Source organism: Branchiostoma lanceolatum, chromosome 11 (genome assembly GCF_035083965.1).
Source record: "Branchiostoma lanceolatum isolate klBraLanc5 chromosome 11, klBraLanc5.hap2, whole genome shotgun sequence".
Taxonomy (NCBI): Eukaryota; Metazoa; Chordata; class Leptocardii; order Amphioxiformes; family Branchiostomatidae; genus Branchiostoma; species Branchiostoma lanceolatum.
This window is the reverse complement of record NC_089732.1, coordinates 18,822,871-18,846,326: the sequence shown is the minus strand read 5'-3', so window position 1 is coordinate 18,846,326 and position 23,456 is coordinate 18,822,871. Positions and strand designations below refer to the sequence as shown.

Below are 23,456 nucleotides of genomic sequence, written 5' to 3'. Positions count from 1 at the left end.
ACAGGTACCGACCTCCGTTATACTGGCCCTACTGATGTATACAGGTACCGACCTCCGTTATACTGACCCTACTGATGTATACAGGTACCGACCTCCGTTATACTAGCCCTACTGATGTATACAGGTACCGACCTCCGTTATACTGACCCTACTGATGTATACAGGTACCGACCTCCGTTATACTGGCCCTACTGATGTATACAGGTACCGACCTCCGTTATACTGGCCCTACTGATGTATACAGGTACCGACCTCCGTTATACTGGCCCTACTGATGTATACAGGTACCGACCTCCGTTATACTGGCCCTACTGATGTATACAGGTACCGACCTCCGTTATACTGGCCCTACTGATGTATACAGGTACCGACCTCCGTTATACTGGCCCTACTGATGTATACAGGTACCGACCTCCGTTATACTGGCCCTACTGATGTATACAGGTACCGACCTCCGTTATACTAGCCCTACTGATGTATACAGGTACCGACCTCCGTTATACTGGCTCTACTGATGTATACAGGTACCGACCTCCGTTATACTGGCCCTACTGATGTATACAGGTACCGACCTCCGTTATACTGGCCCTACTGATGTATACAGGTACCGACCTCCGTTATACTAGCCCTACTGATGTATACAGGTACCGACCTCCGTTATACTGACCCTACTGATGTATACAGGTACCGACCTCCGTTATACTGGCCCTACTGATGTATACAGGTACCGACCTCCGTTATACTGGCCCTACTGATGTATACAGGTACCGACCTCCGTTATACTGGCCCTACTGATGTATACAGGTACCGACCTCCGTTATACTGGCCCTACTGATGTATACAGGTACCGACCTCCGTTATACTGGCCCTACTGATGTATACAGGTACCGACCTCCGTTATACTGGCCCTACTGATGTATACAGGTACCGACCTCCGTTATACTGGCCCTACTGATGTATACAGGTACCGACCTCCGTTATACTGGCCCTACTGATGTATACAGGTACCGACCTCCGTTATACTAGCCCTACTGATGTATACAGGTACCGACCTCCGTTATACTGGCCCTACTGATGTATACAGGTACCGACCTCCGTTATACTGGCCCTACTGATGTATACAGGTACCGACCTCCGTTATACTGGCCCTACTGATGTATACAGGTACCGACCTCCGTTATACTGGCCCTACTGATGTATACAGGTACCGACCTCCGTTATACTGGCCCTACTGATGTATACAGGTACCGACCTCCGTTATACTGGCCCTACTGATGTATACAGGTACCGACCTCCGTTATACTGGCCCTACTGATGTATACAGGTACCGACCTCCGTTATACTGGCCCTACTGATGTATACAGGTACCGACCTCCGTTATACTGGCCCTACTGATGTATACAAGTACCGACCTCCGTTATACTGGCTCTACTGATGTATACAGGTACCGACCTCCGTTATACTGGCCCTACTGATGTATACAGGTACCGACCTCCGTTATACTGGCCCTACTGATGTATACAGGTACCGACCTCCGTTATACTAGCCCTACTGATGTATACAGGTACCGACCTCCGTTATACTGGCCCTACTGATGTATACAGGTACCGACCTCCGTTATACTGGCCCTACTGACGTATACAGGTACCGACCTCCGTTATACTGGCTCTACTGATGTATACAGGTACCGACCTCCGTTATACTGGCCCTACTGATGTATACAGGTACCGACCTCCGTTATATACTGGCCCTACTGATGTATACAGGTACCGACCTCCGTTATACTGGCCCTACTGATGTATACAGGTACCGACCTCCGTTATACTGGCCCTACTGATGTATACAGGTACCGACCTCCGTTATACTGGCCCTACTGATGTATACAGGTACCGACCTCCGTTATACTGGCCCTACTGATGTATACAGGTACCGACCTCCGTTATACTGGCCCTACTGATGTATACAGGTACCGACCTCCGTTATACTGGCCCTACTGATGTATACAGGTACCGACCTCCGTTATACTGGCCCTACTGATGTATACAGGTACCGACCTCCGTTATACTGGCCCTACTGATGTATACAGGTACCGACCTCCGTTATACTGGCCCTACTGATGTATACAGGTACCGACCTCCGTTATACTGGCCCTACTGATGTATACAGGTACCGACCTCCGTTATACTGGCCCTACTGATGTATACAGGTACCGACCTCCGTTATACTGGCCCTACTGATGTATACAGGTACCGCTGCATGGTCTTGTTTCAGAAGAGCACAACTCAATGAGAGCAAACACCTGGCTGGATTTCCCTAATGTTTCCATAAAAGCAAGTTTATGGAAAGTCAACCCTCTGTCATATTTGATTTATGAGTAGTTCTACGAACCTGGCATCTGACCTTTTGGGATATCTGACCCAACTTTCTGTTAATGATGTGCCTATGCATTCAAATCCATCACAAGCACACACCAACCCAAAACAATAAAAAATTATATTTCCCTGGGAATCCCTACCAAACATGCGGTATAGGATCCACGGAATGGAATATATTTATTGCCAATAATCAAACAAGACTGCCATGTACATTGTGTCGATATGGAGACAGTGAATCTTTGGAAAACACTAAATTCTACATGAGGACCTTTTGCCAGACAGCTGACCTGTCCTGACTGTTTCCTCAGCTTTGCTGTCATACTTGCAGAGATTGGTTCCAGGAATGATCCATCACTACCAGTGAGTAAAAATCATTCATCAGTTAACAACATTTCCTGATGTCTCTTTTAGAAAAATGACATTTTTGAGAAAAAAAAGCAACTCATTTTTTCTTCAACATATCACAGGATGATGTGGAGTGTCTTGATCCAACGTGGCGTCCCAGCCTGCCAGAACTCTGCAACAAGACACAATCGGAGAATGACTGCCCTCGGCCTCACGATTACATAGAGGTTCTATTCGTCTCATATCAGCCTCACAATTGCTAGTTTTGATAATGTAATGTCAGTGAAAGAACTTGATCCATCAACCCCTTCCCGTTACTTGAGAATCTGTGCTAATGAACTTACCACTTATGACTCATAGCATGTTTTCACAGCGATCAAACGTGCAGCCTTCTGAAGTTTGTTCACTTGTGGTGTGATGCCCGATCTCCGACCGCAACGGTCCATTCGAGTAACTCTTAGCGTTCTACGACTGGCTTATTTGCATATTGAAAAATGGGGTCCGAGAAAATAATATGCAAATAAGCTAGATTTCACGCATTTTGCATTTTGTCGTTTATTAATGATGGAAATGTGGGTTCCCTATGGGTCATAATGCATTTATGGCCCAAGTAGAATGTTTGGGGTCAACTTAGCTTCCCTGGGCACACTTTTCTTCCTTTACACAACAGTGTTCATATGTACAATTGGTTAACAAAGGACAAAGCTGATAAACATCCTTAAGTTTGTTCTGTGGACAATGGTTGAACTCAGAGAAAGCATTTATCTTAAGTACCATGATTATCATACCTCCCAGCTCATCCAACGCTGCTGGGGTGAGCAGCCTATACAGCGGCCAACATTTGAGCAGATCAAAAAGATTCTACATCGCATCAATCCTGAAAAAATCAACCCTGTGGACCAGATGATGAACTTGGTAGGTACCATCTAGTACTAAGTATGCACTGTGTACTGTTACTGTACATTTTGTCATGGTTTCAAACCGTTGTGAAGCCACACCAATTTATTCAGTTGAATCTCAGAATTCCTGCTCCTATTTTCCCGAATTGAAAACAAGCATGGAATTGGACCACACCTCCACAATTTCACTTACTGTCTTACTATCAATTTTACAATGTTTCGGTCGGGCAAAATGATCTAAAGACCTGAATATGAAATGTGAGTGCATTTTATCATTCAAATAATTTTTTCAATCAATCAGTACTATCATTCAACTTTTTCAACTTTTACAACATTAGGAAACTTCTTGCCAACATTGTACAATGACTGTCATAAGCCTTTCAGATCAAAAGTGGATCCATAACACTTCAAAATTACTTACTTAGTAAAGTAGGTAATTTTGAAGTGACTTAGTAATCTTTTATTTATCCATGTGTTTGTCTTTTTCAATTTTTCAATTTTTTTTTCCATTGATGACGGATCTGTTTGAATAGAAATAGTAATATGGATAATTTTCAACAACAAGTTTGGCTACCGTGCAATACAATTATGGTGATGCCAGGATGAGCTTTATTGTCTACCGTAAAGTTCTTTTTTTTTCCTGCATATTTTTTCCTAATAAATATGAGAACTGGTGCTATAAAACATAAGTTACAACATCTTGTTTATGACAATTTGTTATTCCACATTTCATCCATGTATTTCTGGTGGACTTTATAACATCACCTGTCCTTGGTGCTGAATTCACTACTGCACAAACATCTTCACAAACCTGCCCCTCGTCACTAAGTCTTACTCTCACCTCCCAAATAAACGTACCGGTACATTAATTTTTTCCCCTCAATATCCGCCCGGTACGTTCTTATTTTAGATGGTACGTTTATTTCTATTCTTTAGAAATGGGGGCTTTGCTTACCAGTGATCCCTCTAAAATTGAAAGTTAAGGTTTTTCTGCCCATATTTCCATGGCATTTATGCTAGTAATTTGCTATTTTTCGGCCTTGCAGCATTGATTTCCTCGCCACTATGACGGCCTTTGTGAAATCATTGCAGCACTCGTAACATATGGGTAAATCTCGCTATGACGTTACAAAGTTAATGTTTTTATTGTGGGGAAAATAAGACGCCACACTGACATTCAAAAATCTCTAAAACGGCAGAAATATGCTGGTAAACAACAGCATGTTTTGCCATAGAAATACTATCAGGCGTAGTGACAGTAAAACTAGCAGCATATTGCATAGTGCGGATTGCGATTTTTAAAATGCGTGGAATGCGTGGGAAATATTATATTTTGGGGCAACGACAGACACACTTTTTTTTAGATGTTTAGAAATTATTCTATACAAAGATTTTTGTGCAGTTACTTCATAATATTTCTAAACTATCTATTAATTGAATTCAAATAAATTCATATTTTCATATTCAATCTTTTAGAAAAATTTAGAGCTATTGTCAGTCAGATATTCTTTTCTCAGAAATGTTTCAAAATCATTACAAATATTATATGATTATAAAACCATCTTCAGTTGGTGACTTGGAATGGACTCTATGTACATGGAACTAATGATTAATACTTGAACAGATGGAGAAATACTCCAAACACCTGGAAGTGCTTGTGGCGGAGCGAACTGCAGACCTCCTTCATGAGAAACAAAAAACAGATCGGCTGCTCTACAGTAAGTACTCCTCACAATATGGAGTCATTATCGCTCTTCATATGTTCATCTGTGGTGTTTTATAAGGTCCTGCCATGATAAATGATCACAACTTGAAATTATGACAAACATACCTCAGGACCGGTAGACTGCAGATGAAGGTCTTTCACCTGAATCTGATACAAATATGCTACAGCATGGATTGGTTGAAGGCAATTGTGTAAACACCACCAGACTTTTCTTAACTGCCAACATTTCAGCAACTAGTCAGGTGTCTTCTTTACAGCATAATGAAGTCTGCCCCCCCCCCCACACACACAGGCATGCTACCGAAGTCAGTAGCTGATGACCTTCGACAGGGCAAACCAGCGCAGGCAACAGGGTTTTCTGCATGCACCATCTTCTTCAGGTAAGTGGTAGCACTCAGAGTTATTGTGCAACAACATTATTTAAATTAGATCAATACCACTATCTGAAAATGACACAAACCATAACAGTTGTCACAATTCTACAAGCTAAGTGACACATATCTCAACAGTAACAATGTGCTACTTACTGAAATAAAAAAAACTGCAATAATGATGATAATAGCTGACATAGTATAACTGCATCTCACTTTTGTATAGAATCATAAACTGGCCTACAGTACACCCTCCATCTTAAGTTAGTAGTTCCACTTTTCCCTTTTCAACAATTGCTAATATTATCAATGTACAAGTATTTTGGTGAAAAGTTGTTACACATTATGAACAAGCATATTTACTGTTGTATATAATGTTGATCAATTTTATAATAATTGATTTTTTATTTCTTATTCCTGGAGGATGCTCTGCAGCTTCTGCAGGAATTCCTGCAAGTAGAATTAATCCAGCAGGAATTCCTGCAGAAAAAAAACACTTTCTCCTGCAGGAATTCCTGCAGGGAGAAACATGCAGGGAATCAGGTTTCTCCTGCAGGAATAATTCTTCCTGCTGATTTTTCTGCAGGAATAATTCTGTATAATTCCACAGTATCTTGCATCTTTGTGAGCTCCCTTAGCTCTAGGAGTTTCTCTTCTGCTGTAGGATGACCTCGTCCTCTGTGCCTGAAGTCTGCCTTCAGCGTGCTGAGCAGATCTGCACAATGGCTTCTTTATGAGCCTTGTAAAATTTCGTTAAGGTCCCTCCTGCATGAAATCAACTCTTCCTGCAGAAAAACCTGCATGAAGAATTCTTCCCGCAGAAAACCTGCAAGAAGAATCATTTCTGCAGGAGAAACCTGATTCCCTGCATGTTTCCTCCTGCAGGAATTCCTGCAGGAAATCATGTTCTCCTGCAGGAATAATTCTTCCTGTAGGAATTTGTGTTCCACCCTGCATGAAAAATCGTTTCCTGAATCTGCAGGGATTCCTGCAGGAAGAAAAAAAATCAGTGATCATAAAATCAATTAACATGAATAACAGTAAACATGCTTGTTCTTAATGTGTAATAACTTATCACCTAAAGTACATGTACATTGATAATAATGATAGCAATTGTTGAAATGGGAAAAGTGGAATTACAAACTTAAGATGGAGGGACTTATTCAACTGTTAAAAATCAGGAAATGTTAAGAGTTGGGAGCAATCTGATACTTAGTTATTTAACCCCTGCAATCATTTCTAGCATCGTCTTTTCAATTTATTCTCAACTTTCCTTACCTGAATGCTAAGGCCTTAAACCACCGTCTCTGTCTCACAGTGACATCGTGGGCTTCACAACATTGTCCAGCACCAGCACTCCAATCCAGGTGGTCACTCTGCTCAACAAGCTCTACACAACCTTTGATGAGATCGTAGACAACTATGATGTTTACAAAGTAGAGACAATTGGAGATGCATGTAAGACCTGTTTATGACATTGACTTAAAATCTGTGTTCTGTAAACTTCCAGATGTTACAGTAAATCATGTTTACCCCATGGTAGCCAGGTTACCAGTATTTTGGTCTAGATTATAGGTGCAACTGTGTCGGAAATCTTGGGTTATTATATAATAGCGATCAAAAAGTTATTATGTTTAGCCATACCTAGTATGGCTCAACATACTGTTTTTGGCGACTCCTCAGGGGCGAGCCAAATGATATAGTATTGTGTGCAGATTGCAAGAATTCTAGAAATTGTACAGGCATTTGTCCAGGGGTATACGGTATGTCGCCTGAAATGGTGTAGTATTGTGTGCAATTTTGAGAATTCTTGGAATTTTAAAGGCATTTGTAGGTCCGATGCACATGGTGCAGATTTGCCTGTGCCAACAGGTATTCATAGCGGACAGGAATGTTGGTATGTTTGTGTCCTGGGACAGAAAGGAATTTCTTCCCCTACACCTAATTATATATGTAAGAAGACTTGAATTGAGATCGTTCTTATTCATCTGTGGAGCACGGCTTCTTGTATTGAGATCGTTCTTATTCATCTACGGAGCACCGCGCCTTGAATTGAGTTCGTTCTTATTCATCTGTGGAGCACTGCTAGAAGTACGTCCATACAAAGCACTGAAGCAGGCAGCCACATCTGTGGACCAGATGTGCCAGGCTTATGTATACATGACCACTCAGATCCATTTATCTATTTCTGTATTCTTTACTAGGGTAGCTCCCTCAGTGGCTTGGCACTGATTTTCAGGGAGGCCTTAGGTCTGTGAGTGTGTTTGTATTTGTGGCAGAACAGGTAATCATCAGCCCTTTTCGTTGGAAATCCTGTATGAACAGCACCAGCTATAAGTGCCCTAAGCAGGGTACAGTACACATTAAAATAATGTCTCTGGTATGTTTGGATGTTTGTCCCCGGGACCTACTACCCGGGACCTGGTTTCTGTCATCCAGGTTAATTCCCTTGGGTAGTCTGGTATGTTTGGATGTTAGCCCCCCATGTCTTGGAATGGTGGAATGTGGGTCATCTGTGCCCCTTCTGGTATTCCATTAGTATCTAGGTCAGAGGTATCCCAGGAATGATAGAATGTGTGCCATGCATGCGCAGCTATTTTTAGATCATAGGTCCTCAGGGGTGTTTGGAATGTTAGCCAGCAGGAAGTCTCTGGCACTCCATTAAGGACACGAATTCCTAAGCTACTACGTATTCATGTACATCGTGCCTATTCACCTTAATTCCTGATGTCTTTGGGGCATGAGCCATAAGTTTTCAAAGGATGCTGTTGCATTGCGCGTGCTGTGCCTTTTGGTAAGCGGATAAGTATGATGTTAGAATTGGTAACAATTGTAGATTTTGGCTAATGTGGCATTAATGTAAACAGCAGTCCTGTCAGAGTAGAATGGTCATTGTTGTGGTGGGAACCCAAGCAGTGAGCACCGAGTGTTGTTTTTAGTTGTCTATGATGTCTATAATGTTCATTCCGGTGGTTGGATTATGCATGATAGAATGTAGTTGTGTTGTCGTTGTCGGTGTCTGTGTATGTATACGGCCGCGTGGCGCGTTGGATACACCCGATCCCTCGATCTCGGAAGTTAAGCAACGCGCGGTCCGGACAGTGCTTTGATGGGGGACCAACCAAGGACGTCCGGATTGCTGTAGCCTCACGAAGCTTTCCACGAAATCGTCTTCCGGGAGGGACGTAAAACGGGGGTCCCGTGCTCGAGGAGGTGCCTCGAACACTTTAAACAGCCTCATTACCCTACACATTGGGTACCTGCCTGTGGCACTGGCTGCAAATACACCTGATATTATTATTATGTGTCTGTATTTGCCCAACAGAACAGGTACTCATCAGCCCACCTATCAGTGCCATAAGCAGGATACAGTAAAATTATGAACACAACAACAACAACTACCGTCGCCATGGCAATGTATCTGTTTTCATTGCCAGTCTTGTTACTCATGTTTCTTCTTCTCCTGTCAAATCTTCAAATCGATTCTTCTTTGTCATTTTTTGACTAAATTACCTGAAATTTGGTACAAAGGTAGTGTAGGCAAATACCCCCGGCCTTTTTTTTTCGTTTTTTCGATATTGACCTTGAAAGTGATTTTATTGAGGTTTTTCTGACCAAAAACGTACATTTTGGCCTACTGTGCTCTGGAAATACATCCAAATGACCTGAAATTTGCTATGGGGGTACATTGAACAAATATTCAGAGAACCCCATTCGCACTTTTGGCAAACATTACTTCAAAATACGATTTTGCAGGGTATTTTGAGGAGAACATTGGGTAAAGGTCAGTGACCCCAATTGCACCTGGCCTGGCTGTGACCTAAAGGTCAGTGACCCCAATTGCACCTGGCCTGGCTTTGAGCCTTGCGACCACCTGATTGGCCAATTGAGTTAATTAAGTTATCTTGCATTTCTGCAATATGTTGTTTTTGGTAATTTCCTTCTTCTCCTGTCAAATTCTCATATATATCATTATGTATACTATGGAAAACTTCAGTCTTTCCTGGGGTTAATCTTTTTTAATTCAATTTTGAACTGGGTTGATTATGCGCAAGAGTGTAATTTTGAGCGGATATTTTTCGACTGGTCTAGTTTACATGGAGATGGCACGGAATATCCCATTCTTGCAAGGGGAGGATTCTTTAATTATTTATTTCAATTTTGAGCTGGAGTGACTATGAAAAAGTCCATTTGTTAGCAGTCGTGTATTTGTTTATGTGGATATGGTTTTGGACTGGTCCATATTGTGTTGAGGTGCTACTGGAAGACTCCATTCCTGTATGGAGAGACTAATTGTTTTAAAACTCAATTTTGGACTGGGGTGATCCATTTTTTTAGTGGAAATATTTTAGAATGGTCCATTGTTATTTGGGACAGTCCATTTTTTTGCATGGCGAGGAGTATGGCTAAACATGATTTTGCTCGCAAATGTTGCCTTTCTAGTTAGGAATGTTCTCATGTGCAATACTTGTTATATTTCAGTCCATACCATATTTTTCTCCTGTTGAATCTTCAAATCGATTAATCTCTGTCAGTTTGGGGCCAAATGACCTAAAATTTGGTAATCTGGAATGACTTTGCAAAAGTTCACTTTTAGGCATTTTTTTGCACAGGGAATTTTTGTATGGGGAAGGAGATGGGAGAAATACATGTATGCTGTATTTGCTCTCGCAGATGTTGCCTTTCTAGTTTGAATTCAATTTTGGACAGTCACTGTTGTCCATTTTTATCTCCATGAAAAATGGAGATATAGTTTTGGGTGTGTCTGTTTGTCTGTTTGTTTGTCTGTTTGTCTGTTTGTGTTTCCGCACCACTCCAGTCAGCATAACTCCAGAGCCTCTTGATGGATTACAATGATATTTGGTATGTGGGCTGGTGTAGTGAAGCCGAACTTCAAGGTCGATTTTGGGCCCCCTGGTACGTGACCTTGGTACTGCAGCTGAACTTCAATTTTTTTATCTTTTGACCTGGATGTGCTGTGGTCTTGATTTTTGGGTGGCAGATAGCTTGTGATGTAATAAAGAAGTGGTGTAGGTTTGGGCCCCCTAGCAGCTTCCTCTGGAACTGCACGGGCGTTTTTGTGAAAATCTTCTAAGGAGAATAACTGAACAAAGGAACAACAGATTTCCGTGATATTTAGTATGCAGGTAGCTTAGATAGAGATATACACAATGAAGTGCAAATTATGCTAATTGGGACTTAATTTGCATAGCTAATGAGGAAAATCTATATTTGCAGTGTTTTCCATTATCAGACTCAAATACATGTAACATATGTAGTTTATGGAATGTGGCGCATCAACAGATACCAATTATGCAAATGAATTCCTAATTTGAATAATTAATGCAAAACACCATAATTCATCTAATTGAAAAATTATAGGACTGTCAATATGATACTTAGTATGCAGGTAGCTTAGACAGAGATATACATAATGAAGTGCAAATTATGCTAATTGTGACTTAATTTGCAAATCTAATGAGGAAAATTTATATTTGCCGTGTTTTTCCATTATCAGACTCAAATACATGTAACATATGTAGTTTATGGAATGTGGCGCATCAACAGATACCAATTATGCAAATGAATTCCTAATTTGAATAATTAATGCAAAAACACCATAATTCATCTAATTGAAAAATTATAGGACTGTCAATATTGCAACATGTGTAAGTCAGATAAAGGTGTTTATGACCAAGCATATATTATGCAAATGTGTAAGTCATTTGCATGAATAGAGCTGTTCATGGAGATATGAGGTCGTGAAACTCTTGTTTTAGTGGAATTGTTTTTAGAATCGTCCATTTATCTTGGGTGCCTCTGGAAGAGTCCATTCTTGAATGGGGAATTTTTTTTAATTCAAATTTAAACGAATGTTCATTTTTAAGTGGAAGTGTTTTTGGACTGGTCCATTCAACATTGAGGTGCTGCTGGAAGAGTCCACACTTGCATAGGAGGTCAGATTGGGAAATGTCCATTTTGGACTTTGCAATACCGGTTGTTCACTTTTGGGCAGAGGGTATTTTGGAGTGTTCTTTCTTTGCACAGGGGTGATTTTGGAACAGTCAATTTTTGCATGGAGGGGAGATGGAGTGAAATATGTTGTACTTTCTTGCAAATGAGACCTTTCTAGTTTTGGTTATTGCTTCTGTTTGACTTTTGGTTAGGTACAAATAGTGCTGAGAGAGAAAATATCTAAAACATTTCCAGGTTCACTGTGCATGTACGTATTTTCAGATATGGTGGTATCAGGAGTTCCCAGGGAAAATGGTGACAGGCACGCAAGCGAGATTGCAAGTATGGCAGTGGACCTGGTGGCAGCATGTGAAACATTCCGTGTCCCACATCGTGGAGAGGAACGAATCAGAATCAGAGCCGGAATGCATTCAGGTGTGTGTTTTGGGAAGAATCAGGTACCAACTATTTTGAGGGAATGAAGCACTTATTATTGTTGGTTATTATTGTTGGTTATTATTGTTGGTTATTATTGTTGGTTATTATTAACCACTATATATCTGTGTTTTGCTTTGGCTTTTTTTTGCCAAATGTAGTCAAATTTGTCGTATTTGTCAACATGATAGGTCATATTGGTCAACATGAATCCACATATTGAATGTTGCAAAATTTTGCTATTTTCAAGCAAAAGGACAAGTACTTTTACAAGGGAGCAATGTGCGACAGCCAATCACCTTCTGTCATCAAAACAGTCAGTCCAATTCTAACAATGTCATACCGTGAATAATTTTATCAGGTTGGTGAATGACTGAATAACTGAAGGTTCACCATGTATTTTACAAGAGCCGACGTTTCGATGACTGTCTGTACATGTCATCTTCATCAGGGCAATACTGACCGGTTCACGGTGCACTGTCTCTTGTTTATCTTCGCCTAGTTTACCTTCGCCTAGAAGGTTATGTTTTGGGTAGCGTTTGTGTATGTGTGTAATGTATATATATAAATTATCTATGTATGTACCAGGGGTGATCAATAAGTCCTCGGCCTCACCCAGAAATAAGGTGTGCAACTCACATTTCGGGGCATGATTATACAGTCAAACCTGCCCAAGGCGACCACCCGGGGGACCGAGCAAAAACGGTCGCGATGGACAGGTGGTCGCCATGAAGAGGATTCCACTCATAACATGTTTCCAGGTCGAGGTGTTCAAAATATACAGTGTACTACGTAGACAGCATGACCCCCACCAGGTTCAATTCTCATAGACACAAAGATCCTACAGAAATTACAATTTCTGTTATCGTTACTACATCGTGTACAAATTTTCGTCATACTTTTGACTACAAAACAATGCCTCTATGATCTCACAGCGCCCTCCTGTATTCACATGTTACGTTTGAGTACACACACGCACTTAAAATCTAGGTTTTAAGGCCTAAGACAAATCCCTAGAAAACACCTGCTGATTCCAGCCTTCTTTTGGGCGCCAACCGCTGGATAAAAGGGGCAAAAAGTTCTCGATCTGACAACTGAAGGATGAACTTGAACGGAAAGTTGTGATACTGCCGCCGAGTTCCCGACCACATGGAAAGGAAACAGTGGAGCAGAACGCACAGCGTCAGGGATTACAAGCAAGCAGCGCCCAATAAAGTCATAGAAATAAAAAGAAAATAAAAATATCAATTTTCATCAATAACGAGAGTATTCTAAATGTTCATACACAGAAGCGTCGTGTTTTAGAAAGGTCAGCGTTATGCTGCGCTGAAACCATGGTAGCGTCGCGGACCAAGGAACAACATGTTTCCACCGACGTTTTGCCCTCCGCGAAGTCATTTTCCGGCGGAATTTAGTAAGACAGAGACACATTTTTGTTGAAAATACAAGAAATGGATAGTAATTCTGTGAAATCTGACTTTTTGACGCCATGCACTACGTAATCGTTTTGAAAATTGAGTTCCCAACCGAACCAAGCTTGCGGTAAACTATAAGATTGCGATGGGCACAACAACATCGATATTAAAGTATTCACGAACCTTTGTATTTATAATGTTTATAGTGGGAACGTTTTGTTAAAACACTTGGAGGAATCGATGCTATTCAATATATTTTTGTCCGTCAAGGTCTTAAAAACATTTCCACGAAATCCGACAGCAAAATCCGATATCACCACACGCTGGCAAACGGTCGCCATGGGCAGGGATTGTGCTCTGTGCGGTCCCAATTCGTGGCGGTCGCGTTGGACGGGTGGTCGCCTTGGTCAGGCCACTTAATGCTTGTGCCTATGGGGAAAATTTTCGGGACGGGGAAAAAACGGTCGCCATGGCCAGGTGGTCGCGTTGAAGAGGTGGTCGCCTAGGCAGGTTTGACTGTATAAATGTATAGTATGACGTCTTTCAGCAATATCCTCCAAATTTCAAATTATTGTGGTCATTACTTCCCAATCGACGCCCATTTAAAATTAGTAGGTAAGTGGCGAGAAAAACAAGGTTGGACTGTGATCAGAGCTGTGTGGGTCGAGCTCCTTATGCCAGGAATCGGCATGAAATCTTCAAAGACATTCAAAATGTTTGATGAACAGTGCCTTCTTATTTCAACTAAAATAAAGTAGGTATCTGACTTTCAGCGGAGCATTTTAGTTGGCCCGCACACCTCAGGTCGCAGCTCAATTACTAGGTGTCGCCTGCAAAGTAATGATCACAATGATTTGAATTTGGTACACATTCATAAAAGCCTTAAGTTTGTACTTTAGAATTATTCCCTGATATTTGAGTTGTGCACCTTATTTCTGGGCGAGGCAGAGGACTTGTTGATCACCCCTCGTATGTAAGTATGTAGAAGACCAGCATAACTAAAGAAGGCCTGGATGGATTGCACTGAAGACCTGGTACCTAGCTTGCCCCCTATTAACATGACCTCGTTTGTGGAGACTATTGAGGCCTCAGACTCACCATTGATGCTGATTGTCACTGTCATAAGTCGATGATGTACATTTGTTTCAGGGCCAGTTGTGGCTGGTGTGGTTGGCTTAAAAATGCCTCGATACTGTCTGTTTGGTGACACTGTGAACACTGCATCCAGGATGGAATCCACTGGTGAAGGTAGGAACACTATATAATTGCATTTGATTTAGTACCAGATGGGCTGCAATTTTTAATTCTGTCATATACTTCAGTCTATGATTTCCATCAGGAAGATAATCGCAATAATTGAGATTGAGATTCAGATGAGATTCAGCTTTATTCTGATTGGCATTGCATGTGACATTAATATAAAACAAAAATATCCACATGAATTACGCCAATACTTACATGGCTTGCCATTGACTTAACAGTTATATAAGATTGCTTAACATGATTCCTAATTCATGGACATTAATACATGATTACAAACGGTTTAAAAATTCTAACAACGTCCAGATGAAGCGTTGCTAAGATAAAAGTAACAGCCAATACTGACTGGTTTTAAAAGGAACTTCTCCGCCCATTACATTACTGAAGGCCACAAAGGATCCATCAACTGACATTCCTGTAGAACAGACGTAGAGATCGGGGTGCAAATGAAAGTTCATGTCTTTTTGTTTTACTCCTCGTTGCTCGGTAGCGACCCTCTCGACGAAGACTGTAAGAATTGACCTGAGGTGGGACAAAGAACTCATACAGAGGAGAACTACAGTCCTTCAGAATGTCTTGTAGTGTTTTCAGAGTTGCTGTGTCCCCGAATTTTGGATCAGACTTGAACTGTGATTTTCCTGAACATTTGGACTTCCCCAAACCGACTAACTCCAGTCTTTGTCGAGGAATGAGCTTCACTGCTTCAGTAATTTGGCTGTTAACAGGACATTAGAGACAAACTACCACTATAATCGTCCTAAATACGTCCCATGCATCGGTTTACGCCCAGATGAACACTGTTAATATTGTAAAACATCCATTGAAACACCAACGGTGAATATCCACTGGTACAGTAGCATATGCCAACAATTTTTTAAAAAAGAAGGAAAATCCTGTCAGTAGTTGAAAGTCTGCACTACTGACAGGATCATCCTGTCAGCAGTAGAAAAATTTGCAGTGCTGTCAGGATCATCCTGTCAGCACTGCAGTGTTTTCTACTGCTGACAGGATGATCCTGTCAGCAATGCAGGTTTTTCCACTGCTGACAGGATCATCCTGCCAGTAGTGCCATGTTTTCTACTGCTGACAGGATGATCCTATCAGCAGTGCAAAATTTTCTACTGCTGACAGGATGACCCTGCCAATAGCCTTAGGCTTCTGTCAATGAGAATTGAACCTGGTGGGGGTCATGCTGTCTAAAATCACATAATTTTCCATCCATCTACTGTCACAGTGTTTTTAGTCATTTGTTCAACCTTCCTGACCACGTAGATTTCATAATGAAGGCAACTTTTTTTCTCTTTTGAAATTTTTATATTTGCACGCTCGCATCAGTTTTGGGGTTCCCAGGGGATGTCATCCATATAATCAAATCAACATGGCCTAATGTATTCAGTTTTGCTATGGTGAAGGGACTGTTGATGACTGTTTGATAAATCAAGAAGCTCAGTAGCTGGATGTTCAAAAGAGCATAATTGCATAATTAATGACATAGTTTATAAATTCGCATTTCATGATAAGACTTTCAAACATGTGACACGTAACTGACAAAGAGGGAAATATCAAAAGACGCCAATTATGCAAATGAGGATCTAGTTTGCATAATTAATGGCAAATACTAATTCCATAGTGGTGAATGCTAGGAATTTGATTCTAGAAGCATTTTGTAAGCTAAGTAAAGTTGAACATTATTGAGGGGAAAAGAGGGAAAAGACAGTCTTTTTTAACCCACTTTTTACTCCTTAGGTCCAGGTAGAATGGGGTAAGAAACCCCAAAACGTCCGTTTAACCCCAAATCCAGTTGGTAGGGTCTGAGAAGCTGAACTGTTACGGATTGAACATTAGCAGCAAGTCTTGGCAGACATTTAAAAGAATGTCCATATGTTGAAAAACACGAAGATTACATGTCTACAGCAACAATGATGCTGCTTGAACAGACTTTCCTTTTCCCACAGCCCTAAAGATCCAGTGCAGTGACACCTGTTACCAAATCCTCCGACAGTTGGGAGGCTACAGGCTACAACTCCGTGGCACTCTCCCAATCAAGGTTTGTGAAGAAAATTTGAACAGAAACAGTAACATCACTACTCGCTCATTCTCATTTGAATGTACAACTTGCTGTGGCCAGCCTTTACGATTTGATATGAGCCCAAAGCACCATCGATGCTTTCTTCATTTTCCCACAACACCTATCATGTTTCACAAAAAATGCACTGCAACATTACTTATGGGTTTTGACTGAGAAGAAGTTGTAGCAACGGGTGGCCTAAAAAGCCTTGAAAAACGGCTGTCGCCTAAATAGACATGCAAAATTGAAAAATCAGCCAAGAACGTAACAATTCAGTTATGAGAATGATGACAGGTTCACTGGTGAATCCAGCTACTGAGGCCCCCCGACAAGTTAAGTCAGATCACTCCTTTCACAGTTCTTGTAAGCTGTGCAAGGTGGTTTATAATGCCTGCCGCCTAATTCTGTAACTTCCGATATAAGTATCTTCTGACTGATCAGCATGTTTCCTGCAGGGAAAAGGTGACATGACAACCTGGTGGCTCCAAGGGAAGGATCTGGACCTGTCCAAGAGTGGCATGAGGCAGTCTATTTGTGAGAACACAATGCTTGATGATGAAAGAACAGGTGCAACTGCCATGTGCCCCATTGCCTTGCCAGGTGAGCAGCCAAGACACTTCTCCCTGCCTCCGCTGGCAACTGTGCTCCCCCATCCTGCCAGTCACCTGCCCTTCCCAGGCCAGCCCTCACCATCATCCCAAAGTAGCTGCTTCCCCCAGCCATTCAAGAGGTCCAGATTGCAGCCCACTTCATGCAGCTGCCCTGTCCATCACAGTTTGCAGCACTCAAACCAGTCTTTTCCCTGCCTCAGCATCCACCCTGCCACCTCTCACATGTTCTGTGCCTCCTGTCCTAGAGAATGTCCTCCACATGCCCCATTCTAGCTGCACAGTTTGAAGGTGAGACTTCTTTTGTTGGCAGTAATTATAATAGAACCAGCTGCATTCCTTCTTGCCTGGGCAACATGACATATAGACCATGACATATGTCACAGTACAGATTGGAATTCAGGAGAATTTGGAATTCTCCTAGTAGAGATTGGAATTCAAGTCTCTCCTTTGAGAGATTGGAACTCCACTTTGGAATTGGGATCTGAATATTGGAAAAGGACAAATGGAAATTCTACCAGGACAATCACCAATTCTAATAGGAGAAATTCAGATTGCATCAAAATGTTTTGAAAAATAGACTGATTCAGAATTATTTCACAGCTAGAATTTCAATTTCAGCATAGGTAAGCCTACATTCACCATTACTATTCTTGGTGAATTATTTCATATTTTAGATATCAGATGGCCCTTCTAGATCTGTCGATATACATTGTAACCATGGTGAAAGCCATCTTGTCCAGGTCATGAACCTTACTCGTTTTGGACCATCGCAGATTGTCACCTAGGACAGACTGCAATCAATATTTGCCCTAGGACAATTCGCAATTCTAATTCCGTGATCGCAATCTGTCCTGTGACAAACTCAAATCTATTTCCATGGTATGGTGTTTAAGTAAAGGAAACAGCAATATTCTTACAAACCATCATTTTATTAAGAATTTACACGTACAGAATTGGAATCTGAAATTCTATAGCTAAGCTTCAAAATCTCAAACAATGCAATTAAGAATTATAATTTTTTAACACTTGAATTTGCTGTATGCTACTCACTAGTGACAGTAACATTAATCTATAGCTAACTTCAAAAATTTAAACAAGTAATACAATGGATTTACCCAGGTTGACGTTATCATATTCAGTTGTCTATTTTCCAAAATATATATAATGTAATCTGAATTTCTCCTATCAGAATTGGCGATTGTCCTCTGGTAGAATTCCCATTTGTCCTAACTTAAAGACAGATTGAAATTCCAATCTGACAGGACAAATTGGATTTCCAATATTCAGATCGCAATTCTAGAATTAGAATTCCTATCTCTCCTAGGAAAATTCCAGATTCTCCTGAATTCCAATCTCTACTGTGACATTATATAACAGGTGACGCTATTAATCCAGAGTAACACTCTAGATCCAGAAAACTTTAAACATAACCAAATGAATAAATATGCAAAGGTATGATATATCAAAAGGTAATAAATATGTAGATCTCCAGGCACAAAGCCAAGTCTCCAGAATTCTGGGACCTGAGCCAGAAATTCTGAGAACCTCAGACGGAATTTGAGCAAACTGTGGATTGAACCGTATTATAAAGAATTGAAGATGTTTCCCTTTGAATTATTGGTATTTTGCATAGTGATGTCACATCATCATTTTCTTCCAAATAAAGAATTCTTAGGATTTTTCCAGATTTAGAGTGTCATTCCAGATTTATAGTGTTGCCTGTTATATAATTAGACAATCAAGACTGCAATTTCTACCAAAAGAGAACTGATGTCCCAACCTCAGCCATGGTGCCGGGGCCGCTGGATCAAACCTCTCGAAAGACCAAATTCTCTTGTTGAAATCTAATGCATATAGGTGTCAGTGCACTAAATGTTAATTGCAGGGAAGTGAGTAAAGTGTGTACATTAGGTCAATAATGTACATTTGCATGCCCTTGCTTGTTCACCTGGTATGCTAAATTACTCAGGGTAGGCAAACAGGCCCCATATTTGATAGCCTCAGATTTTTGTGATTATTGTCACAGTGATTTTGGGAGTACCTGGTGAATGTTCATGGGAACATTTACTGTACACATGTCAGACCTATCAAACCTGTAACAATTGAAAGGGACATCCATACAATGTCGCCTTCTCTTCCCATGACACTAAGTTCCAACAGCCCTTTGTTCCGACGCCTCTATGTTCCATCCTATCATGATCAGCTGTTTGTCAGCTTTGTTTTTACATTAAATTTCTTGAAATTACAATATATTTTTTATTCCCTTAGATGTTCATCTTCATCTGTCAACGTAGCACTTTCAATATAGATGTGACACAGCAAGCTCGAAATACCATAAGAATACATGTACACCACAGAATGCATGTTAAATTTGAAGAGTATAGTATCTTGAGTATTTCCACTTGTAGTAGCTCAAAGTATCTCTATTGGTTCTGAAAGCGTTTTCTCCTGCCAAGTGAAAATAGTGGCACACCCTAGACCATCAGGAGCAAAGTAACTGCACCAGTCCTGTAAACCTTGCCAGGTGCACATTAAATCAACTGTGCGGGCGGGAAGTGCTGAAAAAATACTGTGACCTTCCGATAGTCTGGATACTAGGCTAACCCGTAGAAACATCCAATACAAAAAGGTGCAAAAAACTGTTTCCAATGTTTTATCCTTGTGGTTTTATGATCTTTGGTATCCAACCTCCACATTTAAAAAGAAACTCTCTGATGCAGTGCAGGGACGATGTTTGCTTTTGCATCTGTGTTGCAGCTTTTCATGGGGACAAGTTGATGTCCTTTCCAGTATGATGAGTCGTACATGTAACATATATATATGCTTTACATTACATGGCTTGCCGTTTATGCATGGCTGTGGCTGTAATTGTGCCAATTAGTGAAACGCATTCAGTACTATGGTATGAATTATACATTTTTTTATTATATAATACTAGTATGTGGAGAGGTGGTCATAATATAACCATAACGTGCCTGAGAACTATCCTCGGCTGTTAGTAATTTGAATTTTGTTTGTTTTTATAACACATAATTTTCATATGCACTCAAACGCTGGTGCTTTTTTTAGTTTATTTTTTCCATAATGTAGCCAGTCTGCCGTGCCAATTTTCCATCCCAATTTTTGAACAAGACTACATAGAAAAAATTATTCACATTAGCGTCCATAGATTAATTTCCTCTAGAAGATGTCGTCACACTACACGTTATGGTTATATTTGTAACATCTAACATTTGTTAGACATGTTATCCTCACATACAGAAACAAAACTTCTGCACACCCGTTCCTGAACATGTACACAGTCATGTATATTGACTGATTTTTTTTTCATGTTTGTGCAGGCTCAATTGTCCACCTTCGACTGTGAATGGAGGACCTGCCATGTGCGAGCTGGTATCTGCCAGGAGCAGCTCACCGGGAAGACGACATAGCTGAACAGGACACCATGATGACTGGGCTCCGAAGTTTGGATAGTACTGCTACTGCTAGACGAAGTTGCTACTTTGCAGAAGAGTACTGATTATATTGCTAGACCAATTCACTATTCTAAAGAAAGGTTTGTGTGATATAGTTGACCTGGGCTTTGATGGACACAGCTGCGGTGGCAGAGTACATTATTGTTCAGTAGTGCTGTTAAGGAATCAGCAGATTTGTTAACTTAGTATCATAATATAGTATTATTTTCCTGGTCACATTTTTCCGTTATTTGTATGAGGCAGTTGTGATTTTGATTCACAGAAACAAAAGCAACATGACCCTTGTACAATTGTCAATATGTCAATAATCTTTGTCATGGCATTTTTAGACTTTAATTTATGGACCATAACAGATTACACACTTAGAGTCAGCTTTGATCATGGTGTATAAACACAACCGACATTTCAAAATGCATGGTAACATGCCTGTTTGGTGTAAATCTGTTGTATGGGAGTATTGCAAACTCTAAGATCATTGCATTGTACCATGCTTTTACATTATTGTACACTGTGTTGCTGTCCCTCAGCTGCCACTGTAGAGTGATGTCCAACTACTTCTGTAGAGTGATATCTGTTGCCTAGAATTAAGGCAGCCAAGCCCGATGAACATTGTGATATTGAGGTTTTTTAGAGCTGCAGCCAACTGTAGCTTCCACTTTAACTTTGTTTTCTTAAGCTGCAAAGCCTCTAGACTACCTTTGTCGTATCTGCTAACCCCTCGAAGCACTTGCCAATGCAGCCCATTTTTGACTGACTCATAGACTTTGTTATGTTTCATCATGGTAGTGGATGTGAGAAATATGAAGAAGGCTAGGGAGAATGCAAAGTTTGCAAATGAGTTTATATAAGCTCTGCCCATTGTTTGGTCCTCAGAGCAGAGGTATATAACAGGATAACATTCAGGCATAACTAACGCTGAAAAAGATATTTGATTTTTGCCGAAATATATCCTATTTTTAGTTTGAAAGTTCACCTGTGTTGTGTAGAATTTATCATGAAAAACGACATTTACCTTGAGAATCCATCCAGAAGTTCTTAAGCAATGCTCACCACCAATATCCAGAGACACACACAGACACACCCGAGACAATATTTTCATGGAGGTAACAGGTAAACACACCAGGTAAACACACCAGGTAAACACACCAGCTACCTCAAGCACAAACCTTCCAAGAAGAAGTGTTAAGGTCAAAACATCAGAGGACGTGATGAATCGAGAGAATGAAAGATCCCTGAGCACCAGATTCCTAGGACACGAGTGCCCTCACTTCAACAACTTCCAATGTGTCATAGTGCATACAGACATTCCGTATTCACTAGACAAAGTAAAAATCTTACTTACGATTAAACATATATGTACAAGTACACTGGGGTAGATCTTCTCAAACTTTCAAGTAGCAGATTCAAACTGTCTAAACCTGGCCTCTGTGCGGACTAATGAAGCTTCTACTTAGAATCCTTTCAAGGTATACAACCGACAACGGCTATCAAACAACACTGATTGGTACACAGAGTCACTTTTGCTTATTCAGACTAAGAACAACACAAATCAACCTGGACACTTAGAATTACGGTCAGAGATACAACATGTCTAATCCTAACGTGCGATTATAACCTACCTCAACAAACAACAAAGTTTAACACAAATTCAACATTTTTGGCCCTGCATTGTTCTATATACAGTTACAAATTTACCGGATATAGGAGATTCATTTTATACAACCAGGTAATCTCACCTGCTAACGTTTCGATGTCTATCACGTTTGGGACAGTGTTCTCACCGCACAAGCGCCACCTACATCGGCTTCTTATAGCGGTGAGTAGCAGTACTCCAGTCAGAAGTTCTGAAGAAGGTAAATCAGACACCGAAACGTTAGCAGGTGAGATTTATACCTAGTTGGGTAAAAAGAATATCCTATATTCTACCAACCTGATGAAATTATTTTCGGAAACAAATTTACCATTTTCATTTTTTATTATTATCATTGGGTAGGCCGAATACTGTCTCTTTGCAGCCAGGGGCTGAATTGCGAGGAGCGCACAATTGGCGGGGCTGCATCGCAAGGGTCTGGAGCCATTCGGCGCGCAGGTGACCTCAATACGACAATTGCCCCATGTGCGGCAAAAGGACTAGGTTTTGAACCACTCACACCGAGATGGACCCCTACTCTTTTCGTCTAGCGCGGTGGGTTCTTTAAACGTGCCCGAGGTTTGGCTCTCCTCAAACACGGGACCTCCATTTAAGGTGGGGGACAGGCATGCGGCAGCACTTCTGGGGTGTCTTGAAAATACTGTATAGTGTTACCTGTGGCTCTTGATTTCTTTTCTCCAAGTACCTCTGTGCAAGACAATAATTCATGCAAATTTTTATGATGTCATGATGACGTATTCAGCAATTACAGGGCCACGCCCCTTTTTACAAAAGTGGTTATTCCTCGCTAACGATCCAATGTACAAAGCTAATATCTTAGGGACAGATGCATAATAATGCTATTGGTCAATATACGGGCTCCTTTTTTG

At 40.8% G+C, this 23,456-nt stretch overlaps 1 protein-coding gene across 5 annotated transcripts in view; it reads left to right on the top strand.

The window, feature by feature from the left end:
• LOC136445387 (atrial natriuretic peptide receptor 2-like) overlaps positions 1-21,906 on the top strand; it is a 54,541-nt gene extending 32,635 nt beyond the window's left edge. For 4 of the 5 annotated variants that reach the window (XM_066443368.1, XM_066443366.1, XM_066443370.1 and 1 more), the window contains 11 exons: positions 2,684-2,735; positions 2,843-2,947; positions 3,516-3,635; positions 5,244-5,337; positions 5,638-5,725; positions 7,035-7,174; positions 11,954-12,106; positions 14,671-14,769; positions 16,737-16,828; positions 17,305-17,748; positions 20,802-21,906. In XM_066443368.1, the coding sequence (XP_066299465.1) occupies positions 2,684-2,735; positions 2,843-2,947; positions 3,516-3,635; positions 5,244-5,337; positions 5,638-5,725; positions 7,035-7,174; positions 11,954-12,106; positions 14,671-14,769; positions 16,737-16,828; positions 17,305-17,733 (1,372 nt within the window). In that variant the 3' untranslated portion in view covers positions 17,734-17,748; positions 20,802-21,906. The remainder of the gene's footprint in view (positions 1-2,683; positions 2,736-2,842; positions 2,948-3,515; positions 3,636-5,243; positions 5,338-5,637; positions 5,726-7,034; positions 7,175-11,953; positions 12,107-14,670; positions 14,770-16,736; positions 16,829-17,304; positions 17,749-20,801) is intronic. The other variant, XM_066443371.1, reaches the window with a different exon arrangement.
• Positions 21,907-23,456: the final 1,550 nt, after the last annotated feature.